The sequence below is a fragment of the Aegilops tauschii genome, chromosome 7 (assembly GCF_002575655.3).
Source record: "Aegilops tauschii subsp. strangulata cultivar AL8/78 chromosome 7, Aet v6.0, whole genome shotgun sequence".
Taxonomy (NCBI): domain Eukaryota; kingdom Viridiplantae; phylum Streptophyta; class Magnoliopsida; order Poales; family Poaceae; genus Aegilops; species Aegilops tauschii.
Window position 1 is genome coordinate 552,490,388 of NC_053041.3, and position 20,875 is coordinate 552,511,262.

The 20,875-nt window shown below is 42.4% G+C and overlaps 1 protein-coding gene across 1 annotated transcript; it reads right to left on the reverse strand.

The window, feature by feature from the left end:
• Positions 1–2,855: 2,855 nt before the first annotated feature.
• On the reverse strand, positions 2,856–20,658 carry LOC141027373 (protein FAR1-RELATED SEQUENCE 5-like). Its single transcript, XM_073504380.1, has 5 exons — positions 20,581–20,658; positions 19,972–20,040; positions 19,803–19,895; positions 13,712–13,959; positions 2,856–3,771 (listed from the first exon to the last, which is right to left on the reverse strand). Exons 1-5 carry the CDS (start codon positions 20,656–20,658, stop codon positions 2,856–2,858), a joined length of 1,404 nt encoding a protein of 467 aa, XP_073360481.1.
• Between the last annotated feature and the right edge of the window lie 217 nt (positions 20,659–20,875).

The following is a 20,875-nucleotide window of genomic DNA, read 5'->3' on the forward strand; positions in this document are numbered from 1 at the left end:
GACAATCTTTCCACCATGTTAATTATATCTTCAGAGAAAACGGCTAGGAGAAGATATCCAAGAAGCAAATGCAACCGGAGTTGTGAATTATCCGGATGTGTCCACGTGGCCTATTAAAACGTATGACATGCCAAAACAATATGATGGGTGAGTACCTACTTTGACAGAATGTCAGTCCTATATGTACAATAGATATTTATTATTCGTAAATTGTATGCACCAGGAATTCACGTGGAATATTTCTCCTTAGATGCTTTCAATATTGGGATGGTGACAAATGGACCGGCCTATTTTCACAGGTATACAAGTAATGTTTTTACTATGACGTACAATGTACACTGTGCTAACACCACTATTTTTTTGTAGGTCAATTGATGATTCGAGGGAGGTAATGATAGCGCAACTTATTTTTTTAGAAAGAAACAAGCTTACTGAAGTGAAAAACAAAGTTATTCTGATAGCAAAGAAGAAGAAATAGATGCGACACGGAGGAGTTTTGCACGTGATTGGGTTTTACTAGAGGACTAGATTTTCCAAACGCTTTGCACACTTGGTTATAAATTTTATGTAATAGACATATTCATTGTTTTGGCCACTATTTTGTTTCGGAAATATTATATACTTAATTGTGTTTTTTATGTCTACATGATATTTTGTTTCAAAAAAATTATATAATCAGTCAGTTTTTTAATCTATACATAATTCCTTGTTTCGGAAAAGTTACATGCTTACCGTTTGTATGTGTACACGATATGTTGACAATGATGTTTTGTTTTACATATATGTAATTGTGTCGTTGTTTAATTTCTGTGCACTAAACTATGGCTGCGTATTATTAAAATTAAAAAAGACTCAACTATGGTTGCGCGTTATTATAAAAAACAAAAGAAATAGTCCGCCCGTCCACCAGCGTGTACTACTAAGCCCGTCGTTATCAAGCCCAACGGGCGACTACGACAAGCATTTCATAACACCTGGTGGAAACAGGGCTCAACAGGGCGGCCGAGTCGGCGGGGTAATACGTAGCTAGTCAGAGGAGTTCAATGAGGGTCGAGGCGTCGGGTATATAAGCCAGTCATCATCCCCTTCGGCCGGCGAGGTGGGACTAAACTTTCATCAGCCGCGGGGCGACTTGGCGAGAGCAAGCGGCGACGTGAGCCGGACCAATAAGGCCATGGACGGCGCGGACTTCACGACGGCTCGACGCACCGTGGGCCGGCCCAGTTAACCCCGCCGGGACGACGCGCCAGGAAATGAACGCAAATTTAGTCCCACCTCGCCGGCCGAAGGAGACGTCGACCGGCTTATATAGCCAGCTCTCCGTCCCTCTTTGAACTCCTCTGACCTGCTACCTATTACCCTGCCGACCCGGCCGCCCTGTTGGGCCCAGTTTCCGCCACGTGATCTGAAACACCAGTCGTAGTCGCCCTGTGGGCTTGATAATGACGAGCTTAGTATGACACGCTGGTGGACGGGCGGGCTATTTTTTTCATTTTTCTTGCAGCCACAGTTGACTGTTTTATTTTAAATATATTTGTCAGCCGACGGGACTGTAGTAAATACCAGTGCATAATTCATAGTGTAAACAGTGAATAGTGTACATTTATATCAACAATAATGATGCCTCAACATAACAATTGTCACACAGTAATTTTATTACACACATATAATATAGTCAACAGAAAATATCAAGTCTCATATAACATGAGAAAGATAACGGTCTGTAGCCAATAATCTTGATTTCACACATATAAAATACTCAACACAAACATAAATTTAATAAATGTATTTCATATAAATGGAAGGTGTAAAACACTTGCATCGTCTTCACTTGAGTCTTCAAGCCCAGTTGTTGCATAGAATAAATTAGAAATTATGAGAATCAATGTATGGTAAATGAATCAACAAAACTAACATAAACAAAGCAAAAAAGACATACAGTTACATATAAATGGATGAAGTAAAACAGATGCACCGTGCTCACTTCTGTCTTCAAGCCCAGTTGTTGCATAGAATAAATTACAAACTATGAGAATCAATGTACTGTTAATGAAACAACAAAACTAACATAAACAAACAATAGACATACTCTTGATTTTGGTTGCATGTGCTCTTATTATGACCTGGGAGCCTGCATATGCTACATAGACGTCCGGATTTCTCATCAAATGCTTTAGGTCTCTCATTTTTGTCACATCTGGGCCACCCTTACCGCGACCTCGACTGTTCTGCTTAGGTGCGCCCTTGGTGGAAACCTTTACTGGATCACGAACCAGAATATGGTCTCGGTTAGGCTCAAATGGATTATCATTCACGAAGCTTCGCTAACTATCATCTTCATTCCCCTGAACGTCCTTATTCGCTATAATATCATCCAGAGCTGCCTTCAACTTGTCGAATAAGAATGTATTACTGCATGCAAGATGAGATGCTTCTGCAGATTTGATGGTCAACTCACTATATCTAGCTCTGTCCGTGGCACTCGACCAACCCCACGCAAATAGATCGCTGGTGCGCTTCACGGGCAGTCCAGCTCTTGCTTTTTTTGAGAACCTTCGCAGGACACAACACTTGGGTATCACAGGTAAGTTCAGTGCATTCAAGACATGAAGAGTATGCTTGCAAGGAAGCCCTTTGTGAGTCATACTTCGGCAACTGCACTTTATAGTTTCTGCCGAGTTACCTGGGGTATAGTCCACATTAAATTTCTGATCCCTGTTATTCTTCCATGCAACCACAAATCTCTGACTATCGGTCCCTGTCAGTCTATCAATTACCTCAAGATCCTATACCTTGTTCAAATCTTGTTGCAACATATTAAAGTTTGCCTGCGTGAATGCTTTGGCAGCATACGACTAAATGGTCTTACACTCAGTCACTGTTACTGGGACAGTCTGTGAGGTCATGTAGTCATCGTAAGCTTCATTCTCATGGAGGCGAACGATACAATTCTTGTAGTGTACAATCATGTCAACGATCGTCATACCATAGTCAAGATGGAGGTGTAGGCTGGAGTTCAGACTCTCACTCCTCTGATTACTGCGCATACCAAGAAAAAACCCACCAGACAAATATGATGCAGCCCAAAGCGTCCACTTCCTGTACATACTATGGAGCCATGCTTTCGTTCTCTTCGTCTGCCATTTGCGCACAAACGTGGCCCATCTCTCCTCAAAAACTTTACGTGTAGTGGCATAGCACAATAATGCCCTTAACTCCTTCAATGACTTGTGGTTGAGGTGTTTCATATTCTTTTCAATATGCCATGAAAATAGACGATGCCACACGTCAGAAAGCACCTTCCTGATAGCCCTTATCATTGTTGCATCTCCATCAGTAATTACAGATTTGGGCCTCTTCTGACAGTGAGCTTTCAAGAACGTGTTAAGCAGCCAAACATACGTAGCCTCAGTCTCGTCTGAAACGATGGTGCGGGCGAATACCGTAGTGCAACGGTGGTTGTTCAGACCCACAAAAGGGATGAACGGCATTCCATGCATGTTCATCTTGTATGTGCTATCGAAGACGATAACATCACCGTAGTCAAGATAATCCCGCCGTGACTGCGAATCACACCAGAACAGGTTTTGTAACCTGCCTTCAGCGTCAACTGTGTGCTTAAAGAAGAAATCTGGATCTCTGTCCTTTCTGGTCAACATGATTCCTATGGCAGTATCAGCATCACCCTGTGCAAGCAATTTCATCTTCTTCCTGTAGCACATGTTATACAGCTTCGTCCACTGAAACCCTGACTTTGCATACGACCCATACCTGCTAACGAAGTTGTCAAAATAAGATGTTTTCTTATCCCAGATCCTGCCATAGCTAAGATCTCTGCTCTCTCAAATGCTTTGATCTGATTATGAGATCAGAGGAAAGGGACTTCGTCCGGTCATGCAAAAATGTGGCTGTGATCATCGGAGAAACTGCTGACATACCAAAGATTAAGCTTTTTATCAAGCTTAACTGTCAAATGGGCTTCGCAGAAGCATCGACTCTCCGGTCTAAGCATGTGGGTCCGGCCTTCCATGGTACATAACTAATACGTCTCCGTCGTATCTACTTTTCCAAACACTTTTGCCCTTGTTTTGGACTCTAACTTGCATATTTGAATGGAACTAACCCGGACTGACGCTGTTTTCAGCAGAATTGCCATGGTGTTATTTATGTGAAGAAACAAAAGTTCTCGGAATGACCTGAAACTCCATGGTGATTATTTTTGGAAATAATAAAAAATACCGGCGAAAGAATCAAGGCCAGGGGGCCCACACCCTTGCCACGAGGGTGGGGGGCAGGGAGGCGCGCCCCCTGCCTCGTGGACCCCCTGGAGCTCCACCGACCTCAACTCCAACTCTATATATTCGTGTTCGGGGAGAAAAAAATCAGAGAGAAAGATTCATCGCGTTTTACGATACGGAGCCGCCGCCAAGCCCTAAACTCTCTCGGGAGGGCTGATCTGGAGTCCGTTCGGGGCTCCGGAGAGGGGAATCCGTCGCCGTCATCATCATCAACCATCCTCCATCACCAATTTCATGATGCACACCGCCGTGCGTGAGTAATTCCGTCATAGGCTTGCTAGACGGTGAAGGGTTGGATGAGATTTATCATGTAATCGAGTTAGTTTTGTTAGGGTTTGATCCCTAGTATCCACTATGCTCTGAGATTGATGTTGCTATGACTTTGCTATGCTTAATGCTTGTCACTAGGGCCCGAGTGCCATGATTTCAGATCTGAACCTATTATGTTTTCATGAATATATGTGAGTTCTTGATCCTATCTTGCAAGTCTATAGTCACCTACTATGCGTTATGATCCGGCAACCCCGAAGTGACAATAATCGGGACCACTCCCGGTGATGACCATAGTTTGAGGAGTTCATGTATTCACTATGTGTTAATGCTTTGGTCTGGTACTCTATTAAAAGGAGGCCTTAATATCCCTTAGTTTCCGCTAGGACCCCGCTGCCACGGGAGGGTAGGACAAAAGATGTCATGCAAGTTCTTTTCCATAAGCACGTATGACTATATTCGGAATATATGCCCACATTACATTGATGAATTGGAGCTAGTTCTGTGTCACCCTATGTTATGATTGTTACATGATGAACCGCATCCGGCATAATTCTCCATCACCGATCCACTGCCTACGAGCTTTTCACATATTGTTCTTCGCTTATTTACTTTTGCGCTGCTACTGTTACAATCACTACAAAACCCAAAAATATTACTTTTGCTACTGTTACCGCTACTATCATATTAATTTGCTACTAAACACTTTGCTGCAGATACTAAGTTATCCAGGTGTGGTTGAATTAACAACTCAACTGCTAATACTTGAGAATATTCTTTGGCTCCCCTTGTGTCGAATCAATAAATTTGGGTTGAATACTCTACCCTCGAAAACTATTGCGATCCCCTATACTTGTGGGTTATCAAGACTATTTTCTGGCGTCGTTGCCGGGGAGCATAGCTCTATTCTTTGAGTCACTTGGGATTTATATCTACTGGTCACTACGAGGAACTTGAAAGACGAGAAAACAAAAATTTATCCCTCAACTACGAGGGGAGGTAAGGAACTGCCATCTAGCTCTGCACTTGATTCACCTTCTGTTTTGAGTAAGCTTGTGACACCTAAACCTGCTTCTGCTATTAATTCTGATATGTCGCATGTTATTAATGATGTCACTTCTTCTATGCATGATACTTATGATGAAACTACTTCTATGCTTGATACTACTGTGCCACTTGGTGAATTTCTTGATGAACAACTTGCTAGGGCTAGAGAGAATGAAATTATTGAAACTGATAATATTGATGAAAGTGATGATGAAGACTCTCCCAATAAATATGAATTGCCTGTTGTGCCTGAGGGCTATGTTATGGATGAAGAAACTGCTAGAGACTTTCTTGCTTGCAATGATAGAAGTGATCTTAAGAAATTATTAGCCAAGCTTTAACAAAAAACTCTGAATGCTAGAATGAAATATGATCCTGCTTATGCTACTTCACCTATCTTTGTTACCGATAAGGATTATGAATTCTCCATTGATCCTGATATAATTACTTTGGTTGAATCCGATCCTTTTTATGGCTATGAATCTGAAACTGTTGTGGCACATCTTACTAAATTAAATGATATAGCCACCCTGTTCACTAATGATGAGAAAACTCGCTACTATTATATCCTTAAAATATTTCCGTTCTCATTAAAGGGTGATGCTAAGATATGGTTTAATTCTCTTGATCCTGGTTGTGTGCGTAGTCCCCAGGATATGATTTATTACTTCTCTGCTAAATATTCCCCCGCTCATAAGAAACAAGCTGCCTTAAGGGAAATATATAATTTTGAGCAAATTGAAGAAGAGAGTCTCCCACAAGCTTGGGGAAGGCTTCTCCAATTACTTAATGCTTTGCCTGATCATCCTCTTAAGAAAAATGAAATACTTGATATCTTTTATAATGGACTAACCGATGCTTCTAGAGACCACCTGGATAGTTGTGTTGGTTCTGTTTTCAGGGAAAGAACACCAGATGAAGCTGAAATTCTATTGAATAATATGTTGACGAATGAAAATAGTTGGACACTTCCTGAACCAACTCCTAAGCCAACTCCGAAGAAGAGGGGTCTTGTATCCGAATTGGGTGGGGGGCCGGCCCCCCCTTTCCTCAGTCCTGAAGATATGCAAGAGGCAAAGAAATCTATGAAAGAAAAGGGTATTAAAGCTGAAGATGTTAAGAATTTACCTCCTATTGAAGAAATACATGGTCTTAATTTACCGCCTGTTGAAGAAATATATGATCTTAATTCATAACCTATTGAAGAAACACATGGTCTTGATAACCCGACACAGGTAGTAAAGGTAAATTCTCTCTATAGATATGATAAAGCTGAAATCCCTCCTACTAAGGTTGCTAGCCAATGTTTGGATGAGTTTGATAACTTTATGGTTAAGCAAGAAGATTTTAATGCTTATTTTGGTAGACAATTAAAACAAAATGCTTATATGATTGAACACTTGGGTGATTATATGTCTAGAGTTAAAGGTGAACTTAAACTCATTAGTAAACATGCTTCTATGGTTACCACTCAAGTGGAACAAGTACTTAAGGCTCAAAATGATTTGCTCAATGAATTGAATAGTAAGAATAATGATTTTGCTGTTAGGGTGGCTACTAGAACTGGTAAAATGACTCAGGAACCTTTGTATCCTGAAGGCCATCCTAAGAGAATTAGCAAGATTCTCAGAGAAATAATATAGATGAACCTAGTTCCTCTAAAAAGAAGAAAAAGAAAAATGATAGGACTTTGCATGCTTCTAGTGAACCTATTGCTGAACCACCTGAGAATCCTAATGATATTTCTATTTCTGATGCTGAAACACAATCTGGTAATGAACATGAACCTACTGATAATGTTAATGATGATGTTCATGTCGATGCTCAACCTAGTAATGATAATGATGTAGAAATTGAACCTGCTGTTGATCTTGATAACCCACAATCAAAGAATCAACGTTATGATAAGAGAGACTTTGTTGCTAGGAAGCATGGTAAAGAAAGAGAACCATGGGTTCAGAAACCCATGCCTTTTCCTCCCAAACCATCCAAGAAAAAGGATGATGAGGATTTTGAGCGCTTTGCTGAAATGATTAGACCTATCTTTTTGCGTATGCGTTTGACTGATATGCTTAAAATGAATCTTATGCTAAGTATATGAAAGAAATTGTTACTAATAAAAGAAAGATATCGGAAGCTGGAATTTCCACCATGCTTGCTAATTACACTTTCAAGGGTGGAATACCTAAGAAGCTAGGAGATCCAGGAGTACCCACTATACCATGCTCCATTAAAAGAAATTATGTTAGAACTGCTTTATGTGATCTTGGAGCCGGTGTTAGTGTTATGCCTCTCTCTTTATATCATAGACTTGACTTGAATAAGTTGACATCTACTGAAATATCTTTGCAAATGGCTGATAAATCAACTCCTATACCTATCGGTATTTGTGAGGATGTGCCTGTTGTGGTTGCAAACGTTACTATTTTAATGGACTTTGTTATTCTTGATATTCCCGAGGACCATAGTATGTCTATTATTCTTGGAAGACCTTTTTTGAATACTGCAGGGGCTGTTATTGATTGCAACAAAGCAATGTCGCTTTTCATGTTAATGGTAATGAGCATACGGTACACTTCCCGAGGAAACAACCTCAAGTCCACAGTATCAATTCTATTGGAAAAATTACATCGATTATTTTTGGAGGTTTTGAATTTCCTCTTCCTACTGTCAAGAAGAAATATGATATTCTTATTATTGGGGATGTGCATATCCCCGTTGAGGTAACATAGTGTTATTCGAAATTTCTCCGGTTTCATGCAACTCGGAATGAGTTTGTTAACAAGACTTGATCAACCTTGTTAGTGGATTCCTTTTGGTGAGCATGAGATGGATGAAGTTAGAAAGCACAACCTTCTGTACCCTTCTTTTACTTTCTGTTATTTAGTTGAAATAAAGTAAAATTAGTATTTTCTCTCTGTTTTCTGAATTATCCGTGCAATATAAAAATACCCCAAAAATAAAAGTTCTCCAAATGCCCTGCCAATTTAATATGATTTTTTCTGGAATATTTGAGAATATCTGGCACTGAGAACACATCAGGGGGAGCAAGCACCTGGGCACGAGGGTCCAGGGCGCTCCCACCCCCCCTGGGCGCGCCCCCTGCCTCGTGGGCCCACAGTGGCTCCCCTCCACTTATTCCTGCACCCACACACTTCTTCTTCCTCCCAAAAAAATCACCATCCAGCTCAAGCACGAGTTCTAGCTCATTTTGCTGCGATTTTCGATCTCCTTGCTCAAAGCACCTCTCACAAAACTGCTTTGGGGGATTGTTCCTTGGTATGTGACTCCTCCATTGGTCCAATTAGTTTCTGTTCTAGTGCTTCATTCATTGCAAATTTGTGTTGCCTAGGTGACCATGTTCTTGAGCTTGCATGTCAAATTTAGATGGTTCCAAGTATTTCTAATACATGATATAGTCTCTAGGCACTTGTAGGAGTAGTTGCTATCAATTTTTTTGGGTTTGGTTTACTTTTATTTGAAGTTACTAAAAATTTCAGAAATTTTTAGAAAATGATGAAGAGATTTTTGAGGGGCTCATCGAGCCGAAGCTCGAAGGAAAAGCAAAGTGAAGAAGCAGAGAGGCCCAAATATAATCCGCCTCGCACCGCGGAAGTTCGGCCGTGTGAATGGCCTTGTGATGATTTCTTGAGAGCAGCCGGGATTTATGATGATTTTTATGAATTGGCTGAGAATGCGGGCCTCACCGACTTCCTTCACGACCAGATCGAACAGTATCTCTTACTCACCAATACTTTTGTGCAAAACTTCTACTATTATCCTAAGGAATCACCTCCTTCAGTAGAGTTTCATTTATATGATGTGGTTAAGAAGATGTCACTACATGAATTTTGCAGGGTTTGCAAAATACCTTTCGAGGGTAGCTTAGAGGAACCACATCGTAGAGATGTGGATGGGTTTATTGATACTATTACTGTAGGGGAAACTAGGAAGGTTTCCGATGCAAGAATCACTAGCATACATTTTCTTGTTTTACGCTACTTTGCAATATTTGCTAGTCGTTGCTTAATTGGTCGCGGAAACTGTGGAAACCTTAGTGTTCCTGACATTATTATTTTGTTCCATGCTTTATTCCGTGATGACTCTGTTAGTATGGGCGCTATTATTGCCAAACGGTTAAGTCTGAACCGTACAAAGGGCACCATCTTTGGAGGTGTCTATGCTTCGCGCCTCGCTGCATACTATAACATACCTATTAGGCACTATGAGAAAGAAGAAAAATTGTTGCCTACTGTTTATTTAGATTATAAGAGTATGGTAGCGCATGACTTTATTGTTAAGAATAGGGAAGGGGCGCTTAAATACAAACTGTTATTTGATAAACATCACCCTGAGACTATTACCTTGCCTGCTCCTTCCTTGTTTGATTTATCTGCAGGCCAGTATCTCGTTCCGCTAGCGACCATCCAGGCGTACCGGAACCCTACATCAGCCACAGAGCCAGAGCCGGAACCACAATTTGATCCTCCACGACAGTCTAATTACCAGTGGGATCCGGAAGTAATTGCCAACCAGTGGCAATCAGAGGCTTCTTCATCTCAGTACGACCCCAACTACAACTTTGGATATCCGTCAGGCCATCCGTGGCAATAAACCAACTTAGGCCAAAAGCCTAAGCTTGGGGGAGTACGTATTTCTCACCGACATTACATTTATGTTCACACACTCATTGCTAGTTGTCGGTGCTCATACTCTTTCACTGTAATATACATGCTAGTTTATTTTCTTTTTATGCTTTCTTCTTGTGTGTTTAATAAACCTTAAGAAAAACAAAAAAAATTAGTAGTAGCTTTTAGCTATTTTATTTTTCTTGTTGTAGTAGTAATAATTAAAAAGAAAACCCAAAAAGATTTCTTGTTCTTCTTTTGCTAGTTAGGAGCTTTCCCGTGTAAATAGTTTTTATTTTTTTTCTTTGGGGGTCGATAGGAGAAGACCATGATGAAATTGTTAAAGTGGCTCTTATATGCATTATTGTTGATTTAACCAAGAGCCCATATTGCCTTGTCTTCTCCTGTTTATTGAATGCTCGCAGATTCCAGCTTAGTCCAATGCACGTGCACTATTATTATTATTCACATCGTTCGGTCGTGCAAGTGAAAGGCAATTATGACGATATATGATGGACTGATTGAGATGAGAGAAGCTGGTATGAACTCAACCTCTCTTGTTTTTGTAAATATGATTAGTTCATCGTTCCTGATTCAGCCTATTATGAATAAACATATTTGCAATGGCAATTAGAGATTATAGTTGCTTATGTCATGCTTAATTAGCTAGGAGTTTATAATGGTTTACCTTGCGTGCCAACATGCTATTAAAATGGTTGTGATGTGGTATGATAGGGTGGTATCCTCCTTTGAATGATTCAAGTGACTTGACTTGGCACATGTTCACACATGTAGTTGAAACAAATCAACATAGCCTTCATGATATTTATGTTCATGGTGGATTATATCCTACTCATGCTTGCACTCAATGTTTATTAATTTTAATGCATGTTCATGACTGTTATCGCTCTCTAGTCGGTCGCTTCCCAGTCTTTTGCTAGCCTTCACTTGTACTAAGCGGGAATACTGCTTGTGTATCCAATCCCTTAAACCCCAAAGTTATTCCATATGAGTCCACTATACGTTCCTATATGCGGTATCTACCTGCCGTTCCAAGTAAATTTGTATGTGCCAAACTCTAAACCTTCAAATGAAATTCTGTTTTGTATGCTCGAATAGTTCATGTATCAACTAGGGCTGTCCATATCTTCCATGTTAGGCGGGTTATTCTCAAGAGTGGACTCCGCTCCTCACTCACGAGAAAATGGCTGGTCACCGGGATGCCCAGTCCCATGCTTTATGCAAACCAAATCAAAATAATTGCAAACAAAACTCCCACGGGACTGTTGTTAGTTGGAGGCACTCGTTGTTTCGAGCAAGCCATGGATTGATGCTTGTTGGTGGAGGGGGAGTATAAACTTTACCATTCTGTTTGGGAACCGCCTATAATGTGTGTAGCATGGAAGATATCGCCATCTCTTGGTTGTTATGTTGACAATGAAAGTATGCCGCTCAAAATATTATTTATCTCTGCTTTAAAACCGAGCTCTGGCACCTCTACAAATCCCTGCTTCCCTCTGCGAAGGGCCTATCTATTTACTTTTATGTTGAGTCATCACCCTCTTATTAAAAAGCACCAGCTGGAGAGCACCGCTGTCATTTGCATCCATTACTGTTAATTTATATTGGGTATGACTATGACTGGATCTCTTTTACCATGAATTACAATGTTTAGTCAGTCCTTGATCTTTAAAGGTGCTCTGCATTTATGTTTTGCGGTCTCAGAAAGGGTTAGCGAGATACCATCTTGTTATATCATATCATGATTGTTTTGAGAAAGTGTTGTCATCCGAGATTTATTATTATTGCTCGCTAGTTGATTATGCCATTGATATGAGTAAACATGAGACCTAAGAGTTATTGTGAATATGGTTAGTTCATAATCTTTGCTGAAAACTTGAATGCTGGCTTTACATATTTACAACAACAAGAGCAAACAGAGTTTGTAAAAGTTTTTCTTTATCACTTTCAGTTTATCAACTGAATTGCTTGAGGACAAGCAAAGGTTTAAGCTTGGGGAAGTTGATACGTCTCCGTCGTATCTACTTTTCCAAACACTTTTGCCCTTGTTTTGGACTCTAACTTGCATGATTTGAATGGAACTAACCCGAACTGACGTTGTTTTCAGCAGAATTGCCATGGTGTTATTTATGTGCAGAAACAAAAGTTCTCGGAATGACCTGAAACTTCACGGAGATTATTTTTGGAAATAATAAAAAATACTGGCGAAAGAGTCAAGGCCAAGGGGCCCACACCCTTGCCACGAGGGTGGGGGCGCGCCTGCCCCCCTGGGCGCGCCCCCTGCCTCGTGGGCCCCCTGGAGCTCCACCGACCTCAACTCCAACTCTATATATTCGTGTTCGGGGAGAAAAAAATCAGAGAGAAAGATTCATCGCGTTTTACGATACGGAGCCGCCGCCAAGCCCTAAACTCTCTCGGGAGGGCTGATCTGGAGTCCGTTCGGGGCTCCGGAGAGGGGAATCCGTCGCCGTCGTCATCATCAACCATCCTCCATCACCAATTTCATGATGCACACCGCCGTGCGTGAGTAATTCCGTCATAGGCTTGCTAGACGGTGATGGGTTGGATGAGATTTATCATGTAATCGAGTTAGTTTTGTTAGGGTTTGATCCCTAGTATCCACTATGTTTTGAGATTGATGTTGCTATGACTTTGCTATGCTTAATGCTTGTCACTAGGGCCCGAGTGCCATGATTTCAGATCTGAACCTATTATGTTTTCATGAATATATGTGAGTTCTTGATCCTATCTTGCAAGTCTATAGTCACCTACTATGCATTATGATCCGGCAACCCCGAAGTGACAATAATCGGGACCACTCTCGGTGATGACCATAGTTTGAGGAGTTCATGTATTCACTATGTGTTAATGCTTTGGTCTGGTACTCTATTAAAAGGAGGCCTTAATATCCCTTAGTTTCCGCTAGGACCCCGCTGCCACGGGAGGGTAGGACAAAAGATGTCATGCAAGTTCTTTTCCATAAGCACGTATGACTATATTCGGAATACATGCCCACATTACATTGATGAATTGGAGCTAGTTCTGTGTCACCCTATGTTATGATTGTTACATGATGAACCGCATCCGGCATAATTCTCCATCACCGATCCAATGCCTACGAGCTTTTCACATATTGTTCTTCGCTTATTTACTTTTCCGCTGCTACTGTTACAATCACTACAAAACCCAAAAATATTACTTTTGCTACTGTTACCGCTACTATCATATTACTTTGCTACTAAACACTTTGCTGCAGATACTAAGTTATCCAGGTGTGGTTGAATTGACAACTCAACTGCTAATACTTGAGAATATTCTTTGGCTCCCCTTGTGTTGAATCAATAAATTTGGGTTGAATACTCTACCCTCGAAAACTGTTGTGATCCCCTATACTTGTGGGTTATCAATAACTTGGCCTGTCGTTTTCCTGCGGCGGAACAGAGATACCTCCTCAAGTGCACAGTCCTTGCGCGACCCTTGGAACATTTCAGCAAGTCCTTCCTGATGCTGAACCCACGTTCTCTTGTGTGCGTGTTGTAGAACGTGTACACCTCATCTAATGACCTGAATGTCTTTGCCATCACTTCCCAATGCCTATCAAGTGACTCTTGCTGATATTCATCATAGCCCATGTCAAGGTCAAACTGATCATCATCGTTGTGCTCATCGTTCCCGCTAGGACCATCAACACCTCCCTGCAAAATAAGACATATAAACTTGCATGTCAACACTAGTAGAAAAAGGGTCAAATGTGAAGCACATTAGTGCCGGTTTGATTTTGAGCCGGCACTAATGTGTCCATTAGTGCCGGTTCCAACGGCTAGCCGGCCGCTCTCATTAGTACCAGTTCGTGGTGAACCTTTAGCACCGGTTCGTGCCACGAACCGGTACTAAAGTGAGTGGTGGCAGGATGTTGTCAGCCTGGGGCCCCTCCAGCACCTTTAGTACCAGTTTGTGTCACGAACCGGTACTAAAGGTCCTCCTACATAAACCCTTCGTCCACCCGAGCTCGCTCTGTTCTTCCCCTTTCCCCTCTCCTCTCTGTTCTTCCCCTCTTCCTCTCGAGCTCATCACACATTTTGCCCAAAATTTGTCAAGATTTGAAGGCCCCCATCCATTCAAATGATCACAAAGGTTAGCAACTTTGTCCTTTCATCTCTCATTGCTAGATTAGCTGTTGCAATGCTTTGTATAGTGATTAATTTGTGAGTTTAGTAATTTGGGAGGAATTATATGTGCTAGTATTTGATTTATATGCAATTTGAGGTAAAAAATAACACTTAGTTTGCATATGTAGGTGTGGGTTACTTAGTGCCTTCTAAAAATAACACCAGGATCGCCCGCACCATCCCGTCACCGGCACCACCTTGTGGTGAGCCTCTTGTTCATGAATGTTTGACATTACCAAATTGATGTTTGTGTGATTTGGATATATAGTTCCTCGTATAATTATCTTACCCGTACGTTGTTTGTTATACATAGTGCCATGGTTTTGATATCCGTCCCCGCCGGCCCTCGTCCTTGTTATGATTCGGATGTGGTATATTCTCTTTTTAAACTAGTTGTTGCATTTCGTGTTTATGAAAAATTATGCCCATCAAGTTGACATAGATATTTTTATCTAGGAGGTATGTGAACCGGAAATTCCAACCGACCCTATTGTCGAGAGGTTAAATTAGTTGAAAGAGAAAACGAGTATTTGAAAGAAAAATTGAAAAGAATTGAGGGGGAGAAGATGGAATTGGAGTTGCATGTTGCCGATGTCGTCGATGATCACAAGATCAAGATGGAGAAAATGCGCTTGAAGATTAGAAAGATTAGAAAATATGCCATTGATAGTGAGGCTTGGTATCATTATGCTGTTGGATCAATTGTTATCTTAGTTGCGATCTTGATCGCATTTGTTGTTGCATTTAAATGCTTTAGCTAGAGAGTTATTTGTTTGTTGCATTTAAGTGTTGTATGAACTATATATATGTATGAACTTGTATTAATTTGGTCTTTTCGGTGTTGTGTAATGAAGATGAGCCGACAATGGATGTATGATGACCGATGCTCTCCCGAGTTCATTAATGGCGTGCATACTTTTCTGCTTGCGGCTGAGGCAAACAAGCGGGCGGATGGTTTTATGCCTTGTCCATGTGCTGGCTGTAAGAATGATCATAATTACTCTACGTCAAGAACCATTCACGTCCACCTGTTTGAGTCCGGTTTCATGCCCCACTATAATGTTTGTACCAAGCACGAAGAAAGAGGGGTTATGATGGAAGACAATGAAGAAGAAGAGGACGACGACAGCTATCCTGGCCATGGGTTCCCTGAATACGATGATACAACAATGGGGGAAGAAGCTGAGCCGGCAATGCGGGAAGAAGCTGAAGAAGAGGCATCAGATGAGCCCGCTGATGATCTAGGTCGGGCCATTGCCGATGCAAAGAGAAACTGCGCAAGTGATTTGGAGAAGAAGAAGTTGCAGCGCATGTTAGAGGATCACAAGAAATTGTTGTACCCGAATTGTGAAGCTGACAAGAAAAAGTTGGGCACCACATTGGAATTGCTGCAATGGAAGGCAGAGAATGGTGTATCTGACAAGGGATTTGGAAAGTTGCTGGTAATGATAAAGAATATGCTTCCAAATGACAACGAATTGCCCAAGAGTACGTATGAAGCAAAGAAGGTTGTCCGCCCTCTAGGGTTAGAGGTGCAGAAGATGCATGCATGCCCTAATGACTGCATCCTCTACCACGGTGAGTACGAGGATTTGAACGCTTGCCCGGTATGCGGTGCATTGCGCTATAAGATCAGTCGCGATGACCCTGGTGATGTCGAGGGCGAGCGCCCTAGGAAGAAGATTCCTGCCAAGGTGATGTGGTATGCTCCTATAATACCACGGTTGAAACGTTTGTTCCAAAACAAAGAGCATGCCAAGGCGATGCGATGGCACAGAGAAGACCGTAAGAAAGACGGAAAGTTGAGAGTACCCGCTGACGGGTCGCAGTGGAGAAAAATCGAGAGAAAGTACAGGGAGGAGTTTGTAGGTGATGCAAGGAACGTATGGTTTGGTCTAAGCGCAGATGGCATTAATCCTTTTGGGGAGCAGAGCAGCAACCATAGCACCTGGCCTGTGACTCTATGTTTGTATAACCTTCTTCCTTGGTTGTGCATGAAGCGGAAGTTCATTATGATGCCAGTGCTCATCCAAGGCCCTAAGCAACCCGGCAACGACATTGATGTGTACCTAAGGCCATTAGTTGAAGAACTCTTACAGCTGTGGAATGGAACAGGTGTACGTGCGTGGGATGAGCACGGACAGGAAGAATTTGACCTAAAGGCGTTGTTGTTCGTGACCATCAATGATTGGCCTGCTCTCAGTAACCTTTCACGACAGACAAACAAGGGATACCGCGCATGCACACACTGTTTGGATGATGCTGACAGTATATATTTGGACAATTGTAGGAAGAATGTGTACCTGGGACATCGTCGATTTCTTCCGAGCAGGCATCCCGTAAGAAAGAAAGGCAGGCATTTCAAAGGTGAGGCGGATCACCGGACGAAGCCTCGCCACCGTACTAGTGCTGATGTACATGATATGGTCAAGGATTTGAAGGTAGTCTTTGGAAAGGGTCGTGGCGGACAACCTGTTCCGAATGACGCTGACGGACGCGCACCCATGTGGAAGAAGAAATCTATATTCTGGGACCTTTCGAAGGCCACCGACACCGCGTCAGCCGACTCCTCCTCGAAGTCCGCCACTGAGTCAGCAGACTCCCGCTCCTCCAAGTCCACGAACGTGTGAGCCGACTCCTCCTCGAAGTCCGCCACCGTGTCAGCAGACTCCCGCTCCTCCAAGTCCACGAACGCATGAGCCGACTCCTCCTCGAAGTCCGCCACCGTGTCAGCAGACTCCCACTCCTCCAAGTCCACCAATGCGTGAGCAGACTCCTGCTCCAACTCAGCCACATCAACTGTCTCCGCCGCCTCAGCAATTGCAGAAGAGAGCCGCCGCAGCTATGGTACGTAGCGGTACGAGTCGAGGTAGTACAGGAGGTACAGGCGGAGGCAAGCGATATAAATATGGTCCAAGCCTCGCTCCTCTTCCTTAGAGGCCTTACAACATGACCGAGGAGCAAAACACAGCCATAGTGCGGGCCCAACTGGACGCCCATTTTGGACTGAAACCGGCACCGCCGCCAAGGGAGAAAGTGTCTGAGGAAAAGATTGACCACTTCATTCGTATGTCTAGACCACCAACTCCCAAGCCTGTTGACTCAGACTATGAGCGCCAAATCAGGAAGGCACATCGAGCACGACTACAGAAGGAAGCGAGCTCGAGCTCGAGCAACAAGCAGCTGGCAAAAATGCGGGAAAACCATTCCCCAGCTGGGAGAACAGGCGGCGCAATCGATCCCCCCGCTTGTTGTGCCAACAACACATGAGAGTACGTGCGCCCTATATTATTGTGGGCAAACCGTTCCCGAGCTGAACAATCTGGTAATAACCGAGGAGCATATAAGCCAGGCTAAAATGCTCAATATCAGTGTTGGACAACTCCTCGAGATCGAGCCCATGTCTCCGCTTAGAGAGGAGGAAATAAAACGAAAATATGTCCGCGGCCAACCTTTGGTCAAGCCAGACGAGGTCAAGAACCTCCCAACGAGAATGTATGAATTGCATCAATGGTAAATGAACATTACCAAGATTTCCAATCGAGAGTCCCTCATGGTGAATGTCAAGGAGGAGCATTACTTCCATGAGAAAGCTCTGGCCGTTGAGTATACAGAACTGTTTCAATTATTCAATCAAGATGCACTTGAAAAATCTATCGTCAGTTGCTATTGTCTATAAGTGATTTCTTTCTGTAATTTAAGTCTCAAGCTAGTTGTAGTGATCATTTTGATCAATCATTACCTGTAATTATCCTCAATATATTCTTTTCTGTGGTATTATGCAGGATGAAGATGTATGAATGAAAAAAATTGGACGCTATGGCATTGGGTTCATTGACCCAAATACCGTTAATGAATACACATGGAAAATTCCAAGTTGTCGAGCAAGTTTAGAGGAAAGCATGCTAGAGTTTTTGAAGCGCCTCAATACCAATGAAGATATACTACTTCCTTACAACTTCCTGTGAGTCACAGTCTTGTACTACAAATTCTGTTTTTGCTTACTAGCTAGCTAGATGTTAATAATTAAGTGTATAGGGTTTAGGGTAGTTGATTAGTGTTATGCACATGCCCGCTTAATTAAGACATGCAAACGTGTGCGCATGCAGTTTCCACTGGATCTTGTTAGACATTAAAGTTGACGAAGGAAAAGTTAAAGTACTGGACTCACTACTTAAAAAACAAAGTGACTACATCATCTTGAAGGGGATAGTCAACAGGTAATTTCAATCATTATTAACTATATCTTGGCCTATTTAGTTCGTCATTTCATGATATGAACTATTTAATAACCCCTTTATTAAATTTCTTTGCCGGCGGGCAGGGCTTGGGCAAAGTTCATCAAGGTGACTCCAGGAAAATGGGCAGAAAAGTTGTTTTGGTATCGACCCAAGGTAAGTAATTAAGTAGTAGTAGCTAGCTAGCTACCATCGCTTAATTCTTGTTTCAATACCATTAATTAATTATCATGCTTGATTAATTATTACCTGATTAAATTCAATTCTCGTAAAGGCCCTGAAGCAGGCGCCGGGGACTGATGTGTGTGCATTCTACGTTTGCGAGAACATTCACATGATGGCGTCCGAAAGGAGCAGATCTCAAAGACAGGACTGGGTACGTTTGTCAGAACACTATTCACAATTTTTACACCATTATCGATATCTAGTCACACAACTAATACACATGCATATTGATCTCCTTCTTAACAGTTCAGAGAGGTGCGGGAGAAGCTCCTACCAACGGAGTGCATACTAGCACTTCAAGAGGAAATAGCGGGATTTTTGCTCGACCAGGTCATAGATCCCAAAGGAGAATACTATTACCCGCTACCGCCCCCATGAACCACTTGTCATCGTGCTCCGAAGGCACCAAGGCAACATGTAGGAGAAATTGTATATATACCTAGCTAATTGTATAAATATATACATGCATGTGTATGTGTGAATAATGGTGGTTGTGAGACATTCGATGATATATATTCTATTTATATATCTATATGCATAACGTGTACAATATGTAGTATCGTAAAATACCAGCAAACAAAAAAATATTAAATGGAAAAAACAAAAATAAAGGAAAAATAAAAAATAAAACCAAAACCCCCTCAAATATTGTAGTACCGGTTGGTGTTACCAACCGGTACTAAAGGGCTCCCCGCCCCCGGCGCTGGCTCGTGCCACGTGGGTGCACTTTAGTGCCGGTTCGTGCCTAACCGGTACTAAAGGGGGGGACCTTTAGTCCCCACTCTTTAGTGCCGGTTGCGGAACCGGCACTAAAGGCCCTTACAAACCGGTGATACATCCCGGTTTTGCACTAGTGCAATCTGTTCTTGTATTATTACTTACCATAAATAATGTAAAAAAACTTACTTGGCTAGCGCTCCCACTACGAGATGCATCGACCTCACTCTCGGCATAGTCATCATCTAAACTATTACGCTTATTGTCACCATTGGCATTTATCTGTGCACATTTAAAGTAAAATAAGTGGTAATACATTTTTAATGTCAATCATTGCCCTACAATTTTTTCAACGTACCTGGATCGCACTATCTGCATAAAATTGTTCATCTATATCATATTCCTCATCGTCATCATTGCCATGTAGCTGTACAAATTTAAAAAGACATGTAAGTGTCAAAGAACTAGTTTGTATTCAATATGTTTTGGTCAACATTCAAGGCACTTACATTACCACTATACGATTCATCCTGACTCATATAGTTGTCTCCGGGAGGTTGGTTTGCATTCAATGACAAGGATCCATTATCGCTATGGAATCATCACTGGCGTATCCAGTTTCTTGCTCCATCTATACACATACAAATAAGGTGCGAGATCAATGCTAACATTCCACAACATCATCGCGAATACAGTAAATTCATCAACAGTGACATGACTATGTGTCATGCATACAAATTTGAATGTACAAAAAATATATACACGAACAATCATTAAGAGGTCACTAAGAGGTCACTACTCTCCTCTCTTATTTAGCCAAGTAGGGAATCATTTTGCATACAAATTGCAATGGACAAATCAAAAAGAAAAAAAGAGAGCCAGAGAACCTACTCTCCGCCGTCGAGGGGTCCTCGCCTGGGGTCGACGCCGATGCGCTGCTGCCACCCACGTCGTGGAGGGCGCGTACCAGGACAGAACATCGACGCGGGAGCGCTGGGCGTTTCACCGGCGACACGGCGCGTGGGTGACTATGGACGCCGCCCATGCTCGCGACTAGACGGGCACGTCGTCCTCGCGACTAGATGGGCACATGTTAGGGTCAACGTCGTGACGGTGGTGGACCACGTGTTCGGGTGGCGACCACCACGCGACTAGATCCCTCCGGCCGCCGGAGTCACGGCGGCGTTGATGCCGCTAGGGTTTCCTAGGCGGGGATGGGGTGTCGAGGGTGGGGTGTCGGTTTTTTTTCCTTTACCGAACGG